This window comes from Pagrus major, chromosome 11 (assembly GCF_040436345.1).
Source record: "Pagrus major chromosome 11, Pma_NU_1.0".
Classification (NCBI taxonomy): domain Eukaryota; kingdom Metazoa; phylum Chordata; class Actinopteri; order Spariformes; family Sparidae; genus Pagrus; species Pagrus major.
Window position 1 is genome coordinate 16,100,003 of NC_133225.1, and position 12,142 is coordinate 16,112,144.

Here is a 12,142-nt window from a genome sequence, read left to right on the forward strand (position 1 = left end):
GATGGTGTAATGTTTAGCTGTAGAGAGATCCTTTATCCACATGGTCTTTGGTTGGAAATGATTAGACATCACAGACATACATGGCATATACTTTGTTGAAAATATACCATTTATCTGTATGTGCATTGTGTGTATTCCCCAGGTAACCCTGGACCTGTTACAGTTTGAGAACATTGCAGTACGGAGAGTCCTGAGCACTGAGGAAGACCTGGTAACCAAACTCCGAGTGACAGAGTTTCCATCCTGCTACCTTTACTATCCTGGAGGCAACTTCACCAGACTCAAAGTGTGAGTATCTGTCCAGTCTTTAACTTCCACCCGTTCTACCAGTTCATGAAAGCTTTGACATTTGCATATACCAACAGTACGTCTCTTTTCTTGTTAAGGGATGTACTGTGTTTACATTTGCATCAGCTGTAACAGTTGATACAACTAACAGTTGTTTTTTTAGACAACTTACAAGGAGTGGATAGTTGGCATTCAGGTTGTTGTTAAACAGATCCCTATTTAGTAGCAGTCTGTTATAGGGTGTAAAGTCGCACAGGTGCTTTCTTTCTTAAAGGAGAGGGTATAGAAATAGCAGGTAAACTGTGGGACACATTCGCTTCACTCCCCCGTAACCTAAACTTCTAAACATCTTTCACCATAGATATGCCTTACTTGTTAACCTCTTAAGTTATGTTGGATACTTAAAACAGTTACGTTTTATTTAATTAAAATGAGTCTGGGACGAAGTGATGATTCCTTTTGTTTTAAAGGCCCTACACACTCCACCTACTCCGGCGTTTTCCCTCATTTGACCTCATCTTAGGACGGTGAGAGCTTTGTACAGACTGTGCTCGCTTAACATCTGTTTGACCCTAGTGTTACATTTTGTTGTTGAGCACAGTCGGACTAATATTTGCTCTTCACTCATTTCTATGTGGAGCTTAGTCCAACTTCCAACCTGAGCAGAGGTGTAAATAGCCAGAATAAGTAGTAACATCTGTGTGGGTGTGCAGGACTTGATTGCATTCTGTGAGGCAGTTTAAGGACAATGTAGCAAAGTGTTAGTCTAAGGACATGTCCAAAATAATGCAGTGTTTCTACTGTTATTTAGCATTGAACTACTAACAAGGGGCACAGAAAGAATGACATCAGCACTGGTGCAGACTCCTTTCCACACTAGCCGGATTCGGACGGCCCTTAAAATGACAAACCTACTTTGTAAACCTTTAAATGGTTCCCGCAAGATTGTTGTTGAGCCAAAATGTAACCATGACTAAACAGTAGCAAGCGCCACCTCCCACAGGATGTAACAATGAATTGAACTTTGCTTGAGATCATCCAGAATTGCTGACTGTTATCTGTGATGTACAGGACAGTACACTGGTACAAAGTGGTGAAACAGTATTGTTACTGTTCCGCTTGTGTTTTTCCATCCAGCTTGTTCTGCAAGCACCAGTCGACAAACAATTGTTAATTGTATGATTAGCTGAAGTCATCAGAAGTGCAACAGGCTGCGTTTAGAAATTACACACAGGCTTTAACTACTAGATTTTCAACATTATCATTAACCTAAAGAAAGGAGAACATTTGTAAGTTAAGAAATTATATTTTCTCCTCTTTATTAGGAACATTTAGAATCGAGACAGAGAGGCAGGTTGCACCAATGAGCCACAGAGATGTTAACAGTTTTAATTTATAATAAGTGAGTGTATGTGGTTGGAAGGTGTGAAGCTCTCAATGAGATCTCAAACTTTCTACAGTAATTTCCATTAAGCTTGATTTAAAAAACACAAGTTTACTTTCCTTTGACTCCTATTGTTCCACACGCGACAACTTTGCTTTCTGCCGAAAACCTTCATCGTGTGCTCATTATCTCAACCCTATTCATGAGAATACTTTTAAACATCTGGCCCCTTAATGGGATCAGAGCATCAAAATCGCTCCCATTATTCACTATCATAAAGCGGCGCTGATCATTCCTCACCCTGCAAATTCATCTGCTGTTTCTGCCTCTTTGTTTGGCTGTTTCAATAACTTGGCATGCAAAGAGGACTCTTTTTAGTTGACAAATGCAAAAAGGAAATGATTTATTGCTGATTTATTTATTCACCCTCCATCTCTCCCCTTCCAACCCCCCTCATCTCCATCACTGTACAGAGGGGAGGTTTTTTAATTTCTTGCATGAAAACAATGTCATTGCTTTTCTGGCTTCACCTGCCAAACAAGCCCCAGCCGCACACGGCGACAGATGGCCTCCCATCATCACTGAATGTCTGATTGATCCTGGGAGAGCAGAGTGTGTGTGTGTGTGTGTGAGCTTGTGTGTGTGTGAGAGAGAGAGCGTGTGTGGGCGTCTCACATCCGTCATGCATGTAATGTGTGCCGGTCCCAGGTGAATGCATTCCCCCCCAGCCCACCCTGATGCCTGCCTGCCCGTCGGCCCTGGGGATCGCTGGATGAATGGCTCTCCCTTCACATCTGTACACTCCCACCAGACACGCAGGTGTAATTGAGTCCCGGGCTGGTGTGAGTGAGCGCAGGCCCAGAGTATCCATCCTCCTTATTACCATCCTGTTCCACTTTTACGATGCTCTCTCTCTCTCTCTCTCTCTCTCTCTCTCTCTCTCTCTCTCCCTGCTCTCTCTTACAAGGGGAGAAAGCAAATGAGAGGAGGATGTGAGGGGTGGAGGAGAGAGAGAAAGGGAGAGAGAGAGAGCATTAACGGTTGTGGTTCCAGTCGCAGCGTTATCACATGGCTTAATGATCAGCGATCTCTCTCAGTTCCACGCTACTCTGGCACCATCTGCTCAGTATTTGAAATGCATTCCCGTAAGTGTGTAAAATATATGGCCGCGAAAAATACAGGTCATAAAACATTTTTTATAGCAGCGGACTGCTGAAACAAAAGGCCAGAATTGCATTTGTTTGAGAGCCATACACTTTAGTCAATACTGCACAACCTGGGTTACATGTACAGTCAGTTGTAACAGCCTACACTCTTCTATGAATGTTTGGAGCAAGATTTTGGAAACAAACTGCAGAGATCTGCTCCTCATTTAGCTACGAGAGCGTTAATGTGGGGTGAGAATGTCTAACGTGCAGGCAGTGTTTCAGTTCATCCCAAAGGTGTTGGAGTGGTGAGGTCAAACTCTTTCACCCCAAACTCGGAAAAACGTTCTTTGTAAACCTCTCTTTATGTGTGTGAGGTCATGTTGAAACAGGAGAGGGCCTTCCCTAACTGTTGCCGTAAGGTTTGAAGCACACTGTTCCATAATGGCACATCAAAAGGGGCCTAGATTAGGCTAGTACAGAGCCAACAATGTGAAAATATTTTGCAAAAAATGCACAAAAACAGCCATCAATATGCATCACATTCACTATTCAACACCTTCCCAATCGAACAATGTCAATATTACATCTACAGTAGAAAGCACCAGTGCATCCCAGTTTCATTTGTTAGTGAACATTTCCTGGAGAAAACTACAGTATTTTTAAGAACATATTTAACAAATCATGCTTTCAAAAAGTGATGTGGACAAAGTCGGCCATTCAATAAAGAGGTGGGGACATGTCCCCAGCGTCCCCAGTGTAAATTACACCTATGGCACTAAGGATCCTTTAATCAGAACTAAGGGTCAGGCCCAATTCATGTAAAATTGCCACAAACGATAAGGGAGAGGGTGTGCACACATCATACTTTGTGCATATAGTTATGTTGAGCGACCTGAGAGTCTGTCTCACCAGTTCTGTCTCTCTTTCAGCAACATTGAGGCCCGTGCTTTCTACTCGTACGCCCTCCAGAGGCTGCCGGGGGTTGTGCGATCAGGGAAGCCTCCACCAGTCACCGTAGACGTCCAAACCAACAACACAGAGGAGACCTGGAGACCTTTCAACAGGTATGATCGACTCACGCTACACAAGCTTTCTCTGCTCATTCTTATTATTTGTTGACGTCACGTTTGATTGCGTGCCCAGGTCCAGGGTGTACATGGCAGACCTGGAGTCAACGCTGCACTACTCTCTGCGTGTGGAGCTGGCTGCTCACACTGTCATCAAAGGAGAGGCTCTGGTTTCTCTCAAGAAGTACGCATCTGTACTTACAAAGGTAAAGTTACCAGAGAGAGCACTGCACACACACAAACAGTCGTTGATATACATTGATTAACGTTCATTTTTATTATTTTAGAGATATTAGATATATTTAAAACAGATGGAAAGTAGATACTAATCCAGGTAATCCAGGTTTGATTCACTTGTCATGCAAACATGCTTTATTCGATAAATTCATTGTTTTCTCATTTAAAAGGACTTTGTTGTATCTATAGAATTTTTTTCCTCATTTCACTTTTCACTTTCTGTTATCAGAAACATTTTCCTAGCTGCCCCTTTCATCAGGGGACAGAGGACTGTTTACTGTCAACTATAGTGAACAGGAAAGGCAACACCATTTTGATGAGACAAAATCTGAGATAAAAACTGTTGAAACGGATTTGTTTCTATTAAAAGAAATCTGTATTGGTCAGAAAACAAAAGTGATGAGTTATTTCAAGCTCCAAGAAAACAGCCAACAGAAATGTGTAGTTACAGCAGGTCACCACTAGATGGAGAATGAGACAGCAGAATGTTTGTTCACACTTTGTGTCACAATTTGAGCTGCTGTTTTTCGCCATTCAGCCTTCATAACATGTTATTTTTATGACTTTAGAATCCATCAGCTTATTTAGCAAATTCTTCTCATTAACTGTTTTGTCAAATGCACTTTTGTTTTTTTACCACCCACACACTTGCACACATTATTTAAAGAAGTGGATGTCATTGACCAGAACAGAAGCACAAGTACTCTCTAGGGTATTGTTGACCCTCTTGATGTTGACTCTCAGGGGGATTGAAGCGTGGCTGCCAACCACTGGTCGCCCACAGGGTTTACACAGACACAGCCTGATTACTATCAAACTCTCCCTGGGATACCCCAACCACTACTCCTCCTCCTACTCCTCTTCCTCCACCTCCTCTTCCTCCTCATGCAGTATTCCTACTTTTGGTTTCACACTGGCGTCTCTTTAAATACTTGTGCATGTGCCAGTCGTCTGTGGTTCACCAAAACAAAACAAAAACAACAGCCTCTCCCCCCCTTTTGTATTTTCCACATATATATATATATATATATATATATATATATATATATATATATATATATCTTGCCTCTCTCCATCCTCTTTTACTTTTTTTCTGCTCTTGTGAATACAATTTATTTTTATATTTTCCATGTTTGTTTGATTAATCCACTTTTTTTTACATCCAATACATAATTTCCTGTTGTTTTTTTTCCAGCTTTTTCCGTCACTCACTCATTACATGCTCCCTCGTTCCCTTTTTCCCTCCTTCCTCGCTGAAGTGTGCCAGCCAGGCAAACATGTTGTGATGATGAGGCCTGACCTGCTATTCCTGTCCCTATTGGCTGTGCACCAGGCTGTCTCACTGCCCTAGTCGGCTACCAATCTCTCTGATTATATCTCACTCTCTAGGGAGGCGTTGTAGCAAGCTACTGTGTATCAGCGTATGTGTGTGTGTGTGTGTTTTGGGGGGGTGGCAGAGCACTGTGGCCTCCCATTAGCTCCAGTTTGTTTAGTCAATAGCAGCAGGTCCCAGTGGTATTTTTAGCCTGTCCCCCTACCAGAACGGACCAGCCGCTCAGCGGGGCTTTGTGTAGCTGAGGAGGCCTTCATTGTTGCCACTGACTTGTGACAGTCCTTATTGTCATTTGACTGAGCGATCTCACTACAAAGAGACCGATTCCTTTCAGTCATTCAGCTTGTTAGTAACAGTTAATGTATGACAAGCAAGTAGATTGTGAAACTAGAATTGAAAGACTTTTGAAATGAGAGTGGATGATACTTAAAGCGGAAGGAAATGCTTATGAGCCAATTGGTGCACTTTAGAAAATAAACGCTAAATAAAGTTTCATATTTTAGAGTTCATATGCTTAATATCAGACAAATAGTTGATTTTTTAGGTCAGAAGACTTCTTATCCTCTTTTCCACTATTGTTTTTTTGTGTGTCTATATTCAAATGACCTGTCCTCACTGTTAAACCATTCTTTCTTCCTGATAACAGACACAATATGTAAAGATCTGACACCTGAACTCCCTGCATGCATGAGTCATGTGATTAGATTAGAGTGAAAGTGACTCACGTTGATCTGACCACAGTGTCACCGCTTCACACTGGTGACACATTTCCTCAATCATGACGCACTTTTTAATTTTACCTCACGAAATGATAAGTGGGAAGACATTTGCATACATGAGGGTGTGTATTTGCATGGGTGACATTGTATGCAATTAATGTATTACTTTTTTTCTGTGTCGATTTTCTTCATTGATTGATTAATCATGTTGCCTATAAAATGTCAGAAAACTGTGAAAAATGCCCATCACAATTTCCTGCAGTCCAATAGGACTTCTTCAGATTTCTTATTTGGGAGATTAACAGTCTGAAACCAAAATATATTCCATTTACTGTGATAAAGGCAAGAAAAAACACCCCTTTTAGAAGCTGGAACTATCAAATGTTTGGCATTTTTGCTTGAATATTACCTAAATATCACAATAGTTATTGCTGTTCTGTACATCCTGAGGACACTGGGAATTAATACATGCATTCATCTGCTCTATGTATTAATGTCTTATAAAACTCTGTTCTGTCCAAGAATTATAATTCCACAAATTGTTTATTTCTTGTCCATCCACAATCATCCCCTCATTGTATCTCCTCATCCAAACATGTAAACGTGGCGGCTGTTTTATCGTTTTTGTTTTTTTTTATCATGCACCCGGTCATAATATTACTAGATTTACTGTCTTGTCAGGCTGAAGCCGGATTTATGAATCCTCTACATGTATATGAGGATTAAAAAAGTGGATCTTGGGAAGCATGAGAGCATTACAGCGAGGTTTTTAAGGATTACACCTCTATCCTGCTTTTCTTGAAAGAAGCCCTTCAGCCCAGAGGGGCAGGGGAATAAAACAAAGAATTAAGAGGGGGGCTTTGGCCTAAAGGGACACAGGCTTCACCCTTCTCACGCCAGGGCTCAGAACATAATGTTGACATACACTTATATTTCCAAAGAGGCTCTCTGTTTTTACTTAAGATCATCCGTCCATGTCATAAGGATCATATTACTGTTATGTACGCAATTCTTGAAAAGATTGTCAATTAATTTGGCTGATTTCAGTTGTAGTTTCACCTCAGTAAATGTGTGACTTTAAAGATGAAGCTGCTGGTTTCCACTCCGTGGCATGTGTCTGTAGTTTACGCCCCAATTCTTCCTCGTGTGGATTGAAGTTAGATCATTACCAAGCAGCTTCACCCCTGTTTTTACCCCAGGCCTGGCCATGTCTGCCCTGTTGCAGCCAACAGATGCCTCCCTCTCGAGACCCTCAACACAAGGAGCTTGCGGTTTCTCAAGTGCTGCTGATACTAATCGGATCAGGGATGACATATTGCCGGGGTGAAGGGGATTGTCATGGTCCAACTGGGATGGGGGCAGGAGGGATACAGGGTCAGAGGAGGGGAAGTGTGTGTGTGTATGTGTGCGTGTGTGTGTATTTGCATGTGATTGTGTGTGTGTGTGTGTGTGTGTGTGTGTGTGTGTGTGTGTGTGTGTGTGTGTGTGTGTGTGTGTGTGTGTTTTCTCAAAACAGAGAGCACAAATGTGGAATGAGATATCTAGTAGAGATGATAAAATATAGACAGTTTGAACACAATATGAACCCATTCCAGTTGATGATCCCAACTGTAAAAATGGCTAGTACTTATTTTCATCTTATAATCGATTAAATGGCTTTGACAGCTGATACTTTTAATGTTTTTGGATATTATCCGGTAGGGGTTCATTTATTTTGCTTTGTTGTAGCTGCATCCTGTAAGATGCTACTTAACAGTCACTGATGTAGAAAACAGGTGATATTGTTTTTGGTATAACAAACAATAAACCTCTCTGGTGTTGCATTTTTTGCAAAATTAGATTCAAACTGTCTGAGAACAAAAGAACTCAATGTAGGCTGCGTCTTCACCTGTCTTTCCTTCAATGCCTTTCACTGTTTTTTAACAAAATTCATCATCATGTCTGTGAAATGCATTTGGCATATTGATTGACATTGTGCACCATCAGTGATCAAGGCCAGGGAGTCTGACAGGGAGTAAAAAGAGTATGTTATGTTATGTCTCTTATTTGTTATGTAAAATAAGAGAATTAGTGATAAAAGCATAGCAGGATGACACTGACTATTACACATTTTTTGTACAAAAGTTTAACATGGTGAACATTTGTGTTTTAAGGCGATCAACAGGCCCAGAGAGCTCATGAATAGTGTTGCTTTGGTGATGCTGACTTAAGCCCATTAGTCTGGAAACACCTGCGTTTTCTCCTATGGTTAAATTCATATGGCTGTTTAATGAGCTTTTCTGACTGGTTGGCATGCAGACCCCAGATCCAGACCTAAACCTATTATAACACTTCCCCAGCAGTGAGCAGCACACATTAGAGGCCTTTGTCCGCGCTTTACATCCCACCTTTAGTATTGTGTGTGTGTGTGTGTGTGTGTGTATGTATAGATATAGAGCTACATACACCTGTGATAGGGTTAGATCTAGTGCAGTGAAAACGGAAAATGTTACTAACCAATATGTTGAAATTCTGTGATTTATGCACAGAGTTCTCTGTAGGCCAAGTTGCTGAGAGGGGAAAGGTGCTCTGTTGCAAAGGGAAGGACACAGGACAGAGCAGGACTCTGTTAGCCTTGGACAAGGAGGTTTAAGCAAATCACTTGAGGTCTGGTGAAGTGGTCAGGGTGAACACACAGATCCTGTTAGAGTGTGATGAATAGACGGCTGAGCCATGGACTGAAAGGCGTGCGAGTGTTCAAGATTGGCAGTGTGTGCAGGTGTATTTAGCTGAACAAATGGTGTAGTTACTGAATTAAAAAGACGCAGCGATGCAGATGAAAAAAGGTCCATATGTTGGATGACGTCAGCTCTTTTTGTTGTTTTTGTTCCCTCTCAAATTGCCACATGCACTTTGACAATAACGATAATTTAAAAGATAGTTGATTTATGCATTTACCTTGTTCTGTCCTCACAAAAAGACCCAAAAATGTGTTCAAGAAAATGAGTAAAGATGGAACAATTAGATAATCAATCATAAAGTTGATCAAGAAAAATAAATAGGCACTTATTAATGTAGCAGAAATGCCAAACCTTTGCAGGATCCAGCTTCTCAGATGTGAAGATATTGCTGTGTTTTGTTGTTGTGCATAATAGTAAACTGAACATCTCTGTGTTTTGGAATGTATGTCCAAAAAAGAGGACACTTTAAGATGTCACCTTGATCTTAATGAAATTATATATTTTTATTATTTTTATATATTTTCTCAATTTTATGACATTTTATACACAAAATGATCAGTAATCAATTATTCAAAGAAAAAAAACCTGCAGATCAATTGATAACTATACTGTAGTTGCAAGCCCACACACAAGTTACCATGGAAATAGTCTATTTGTCTGTTGTTTGAGTCTTGGAAAAAGCTTGATCCTTTTGTTGTGTCCATTTCTGGTAAAAAGGACCATTACCATAAATTGTTCCACAGAGAGGCTTACAGTAAGAATAGGAGGCACATTTAGCTGAAATTAATTAAAGGGCTGTCCTCTCTTTTACAGTCTAAACACTCCAGGCATCAGCTGTTTCTATTGTCAGTATCGAATGTGTGAAGACATAATTGTCTGTGCCTGTCTGCATTCTGTCATCACTGGTCTCAGATACCCATCAGCTGGATTTCCTCTTTCTCTTCACAGACTAACTTCTGCTAGTTACAGAGTCATGTTTCCTGCCAGTTGTGGTTGTTACCATGGTTGTTTGAAAAGATGTAAATACACAGCAAGAGAAAGCGCTGAGTAGCCAGTGGATAAGTGGTTGTTAGTGGCTTAGGAAATGGATCTTAATGAAGGGAGAGGCTTAAGCTCAGCTGCTGTGACATTTTGTGGTTTTTCTTTAAAGGTGCTGAGAAGGAAAAACACTTAAACCACAACTTTTGTGCAGCATGTAAACCATGTTGAGGATGAGATGGCAACTAATAATCTTGGAATTGCACGTCAGCTCGGTACATTGTGCGTATTTGTAGAACGAAAATAATGTTCATCTGAGGTGAGGATGTTGATTTGAAAGATTTATTTTAGGCAAAGGAGTGTGCATGTTAAGCAACACGTTCAGCCTGTACAAATAGAAGATACATAATTAAAAACATTTGCAGTCTGTATTTTAAAGCTGTTATGTGGTGGAAACTGTTCATATACATTTCCATGTGCTGACTAAAATATACAACTAATACTAGAGCATGAAAGACTTAGACTAACTTTTTGCTAGATTATAAATGTAATATAAACTGTACATTATAAGGGCACAGGAGTTTTGTTTGCTTTTCAGTAAACTACACTTTGAGTTGCACTAACGCTAAAAAAATTAGTTGATGAATCGATCATTCAGTTGACACATTCTTCTCTAATGTAAATATATGCTGTCTTTTCTTGTTTTCTATAATAGTAAATTCAATGGTCAGACAAAATAAGCAGTCTCAGATGTCACTTTGGTTCTCGGGAAGATGTGATGGGCAATTCTCATTATTTCTCAGGCATTTCATTGACTAAATCACAAATGGTTTAATAAAATGAAAAATGAAAATAACGGTTGATTGCATTGCATTGATTGATTGAAAGTTGACATTGATTTCCTTTGTGCTCTATTGTTTTGTGTCTGCAGTATTTCCCAGGCCGTCCAGTGGTGATGAACCTTCTGAGGTCTATGAACGGTTGGCTACAGAACCAGACTGGTGATGAGATTTCATATGACTCACTCAAAAAAATACTGGATAATTCGGCACTGGTGAGTCGAGACAGAGCTGTACAGACAAATATCCAATTAATCATTGCAATGAAGTTGGGGCTTCGTGTTCGTTCTTGTTGGTCAAGCCAACATTCAAATTATTCTTTGTTAACTTTTTTGTCTGTCTTTCATCTTTGGTATTCATTGTATTCAGAATTGGTCTGCCCATTACATACTGCCTTGAGGAAGTACACAAATGCAAAGAAGAGGCTTTTGTGAGCCTGAGCACGCAGGCTTCCACGGAGAAAAGAAGGGAGAGGAGGGGAGACCAGACAGATAAGCAGCTGCAGGGAGAACAGAGAGCAGGGCATCAAAAAATGCACCCAGACTGATGTGAGGACGTCTGTCTGGGAGTAGCCTTGTTGTTCCACTGAGGTACCAAGGTCACTTGTCAGTCTGGCCACTTAATCAGTTCAAAACCACCTCAGAGGCACCAAAGTGATGCCTAATTTGTCAAAGAAAATGTCAAAATGTGATCTTGAACATTTCAATAAAAACACACAGTATGACCAGATGAAAAGATATTTTATAAATATCCAGATATTTCAATATGTACTTTGTCCTTGTCTCAGTGCCAGCACATACAGCTGAGGATCTATGTGCTGTTGTCTTTGGAATGAAGCCTGCATGCCTCCAGTATGCCGCCCCTCGCAAATTGAAAGAGTCACTTACTTACATCATTAGCTTTTAGCAGGCAAATCAATGGATCAATGAATCAATTGGAATGTATGAATAGACTTCGCCTCAGAGGAAATGGACTCTGTACACACATGCATACACACACCAAATCTTTACTATTGACATGTGAGTAACCCTGTCAATCACGCCAGCGATGGCAATGCAGTGCTGCAAGAGAAACGACTTTATGTCAGAGAAAATATGTTATTGGATTCAACTGTGGCTTGTGGCTGGAGATCTGGATAGCTTCTGTTCATTAGTGGAGGGCTGAGCCATTAACCTGAGATTGACTTCTTATTGATCCAGAAAACTACCAGGAACAGCTTTCATTAAGTTGAACAGGTTGGGAGGTGCTGGAGAGGCTCTACTTTTGAGAGAATCTTTAAAATGTAGTCTCATTAAAGGATGAGGTTGAGTTGTACTATTTTCCTTATCAACAAATGCCAAAAAGGCAAAAAAACATCAATGTGTCTGTGGCACTTAGACCCAATCACATTCAGTCTTACTGAACAGTAACAGTAAGCTACCAAACAGGA

At 40.5% G+C, this 12,142-nt stretch overlaps 1 protein-coding gene across 1 annotated transcript in view; it reads left to right on the forward strand.

Annotated features, from left to right (window-relative positions):
* Nucleotides 1-12,142, forward strand: part of qsox1 (quiescin Q6 sulfhydryl oxidase 1) — a 31,394-nt gene that overhangs the window by 6,078 nt on the left and 13,174 nt on the right. The window contains exons 6-9 of the mRNA XM_073476906.1: nt 143-288; nt 3,750-3,884; nt 3,964-4,093; nt 10,806-10,928. Of these exons, the coding sequence (XP_073333007.1) occupies nt 143-288; nt 3,750-3,884; nt 3,964-4,093; nt 10,806-10,928 (534 nt within the window). The remainder of the gene's footprint in view (nt 1-142; nt 289-3,749; nt 3,885-3,963; nt 4,094-10,805; nt 10,929-12,142) is intronic.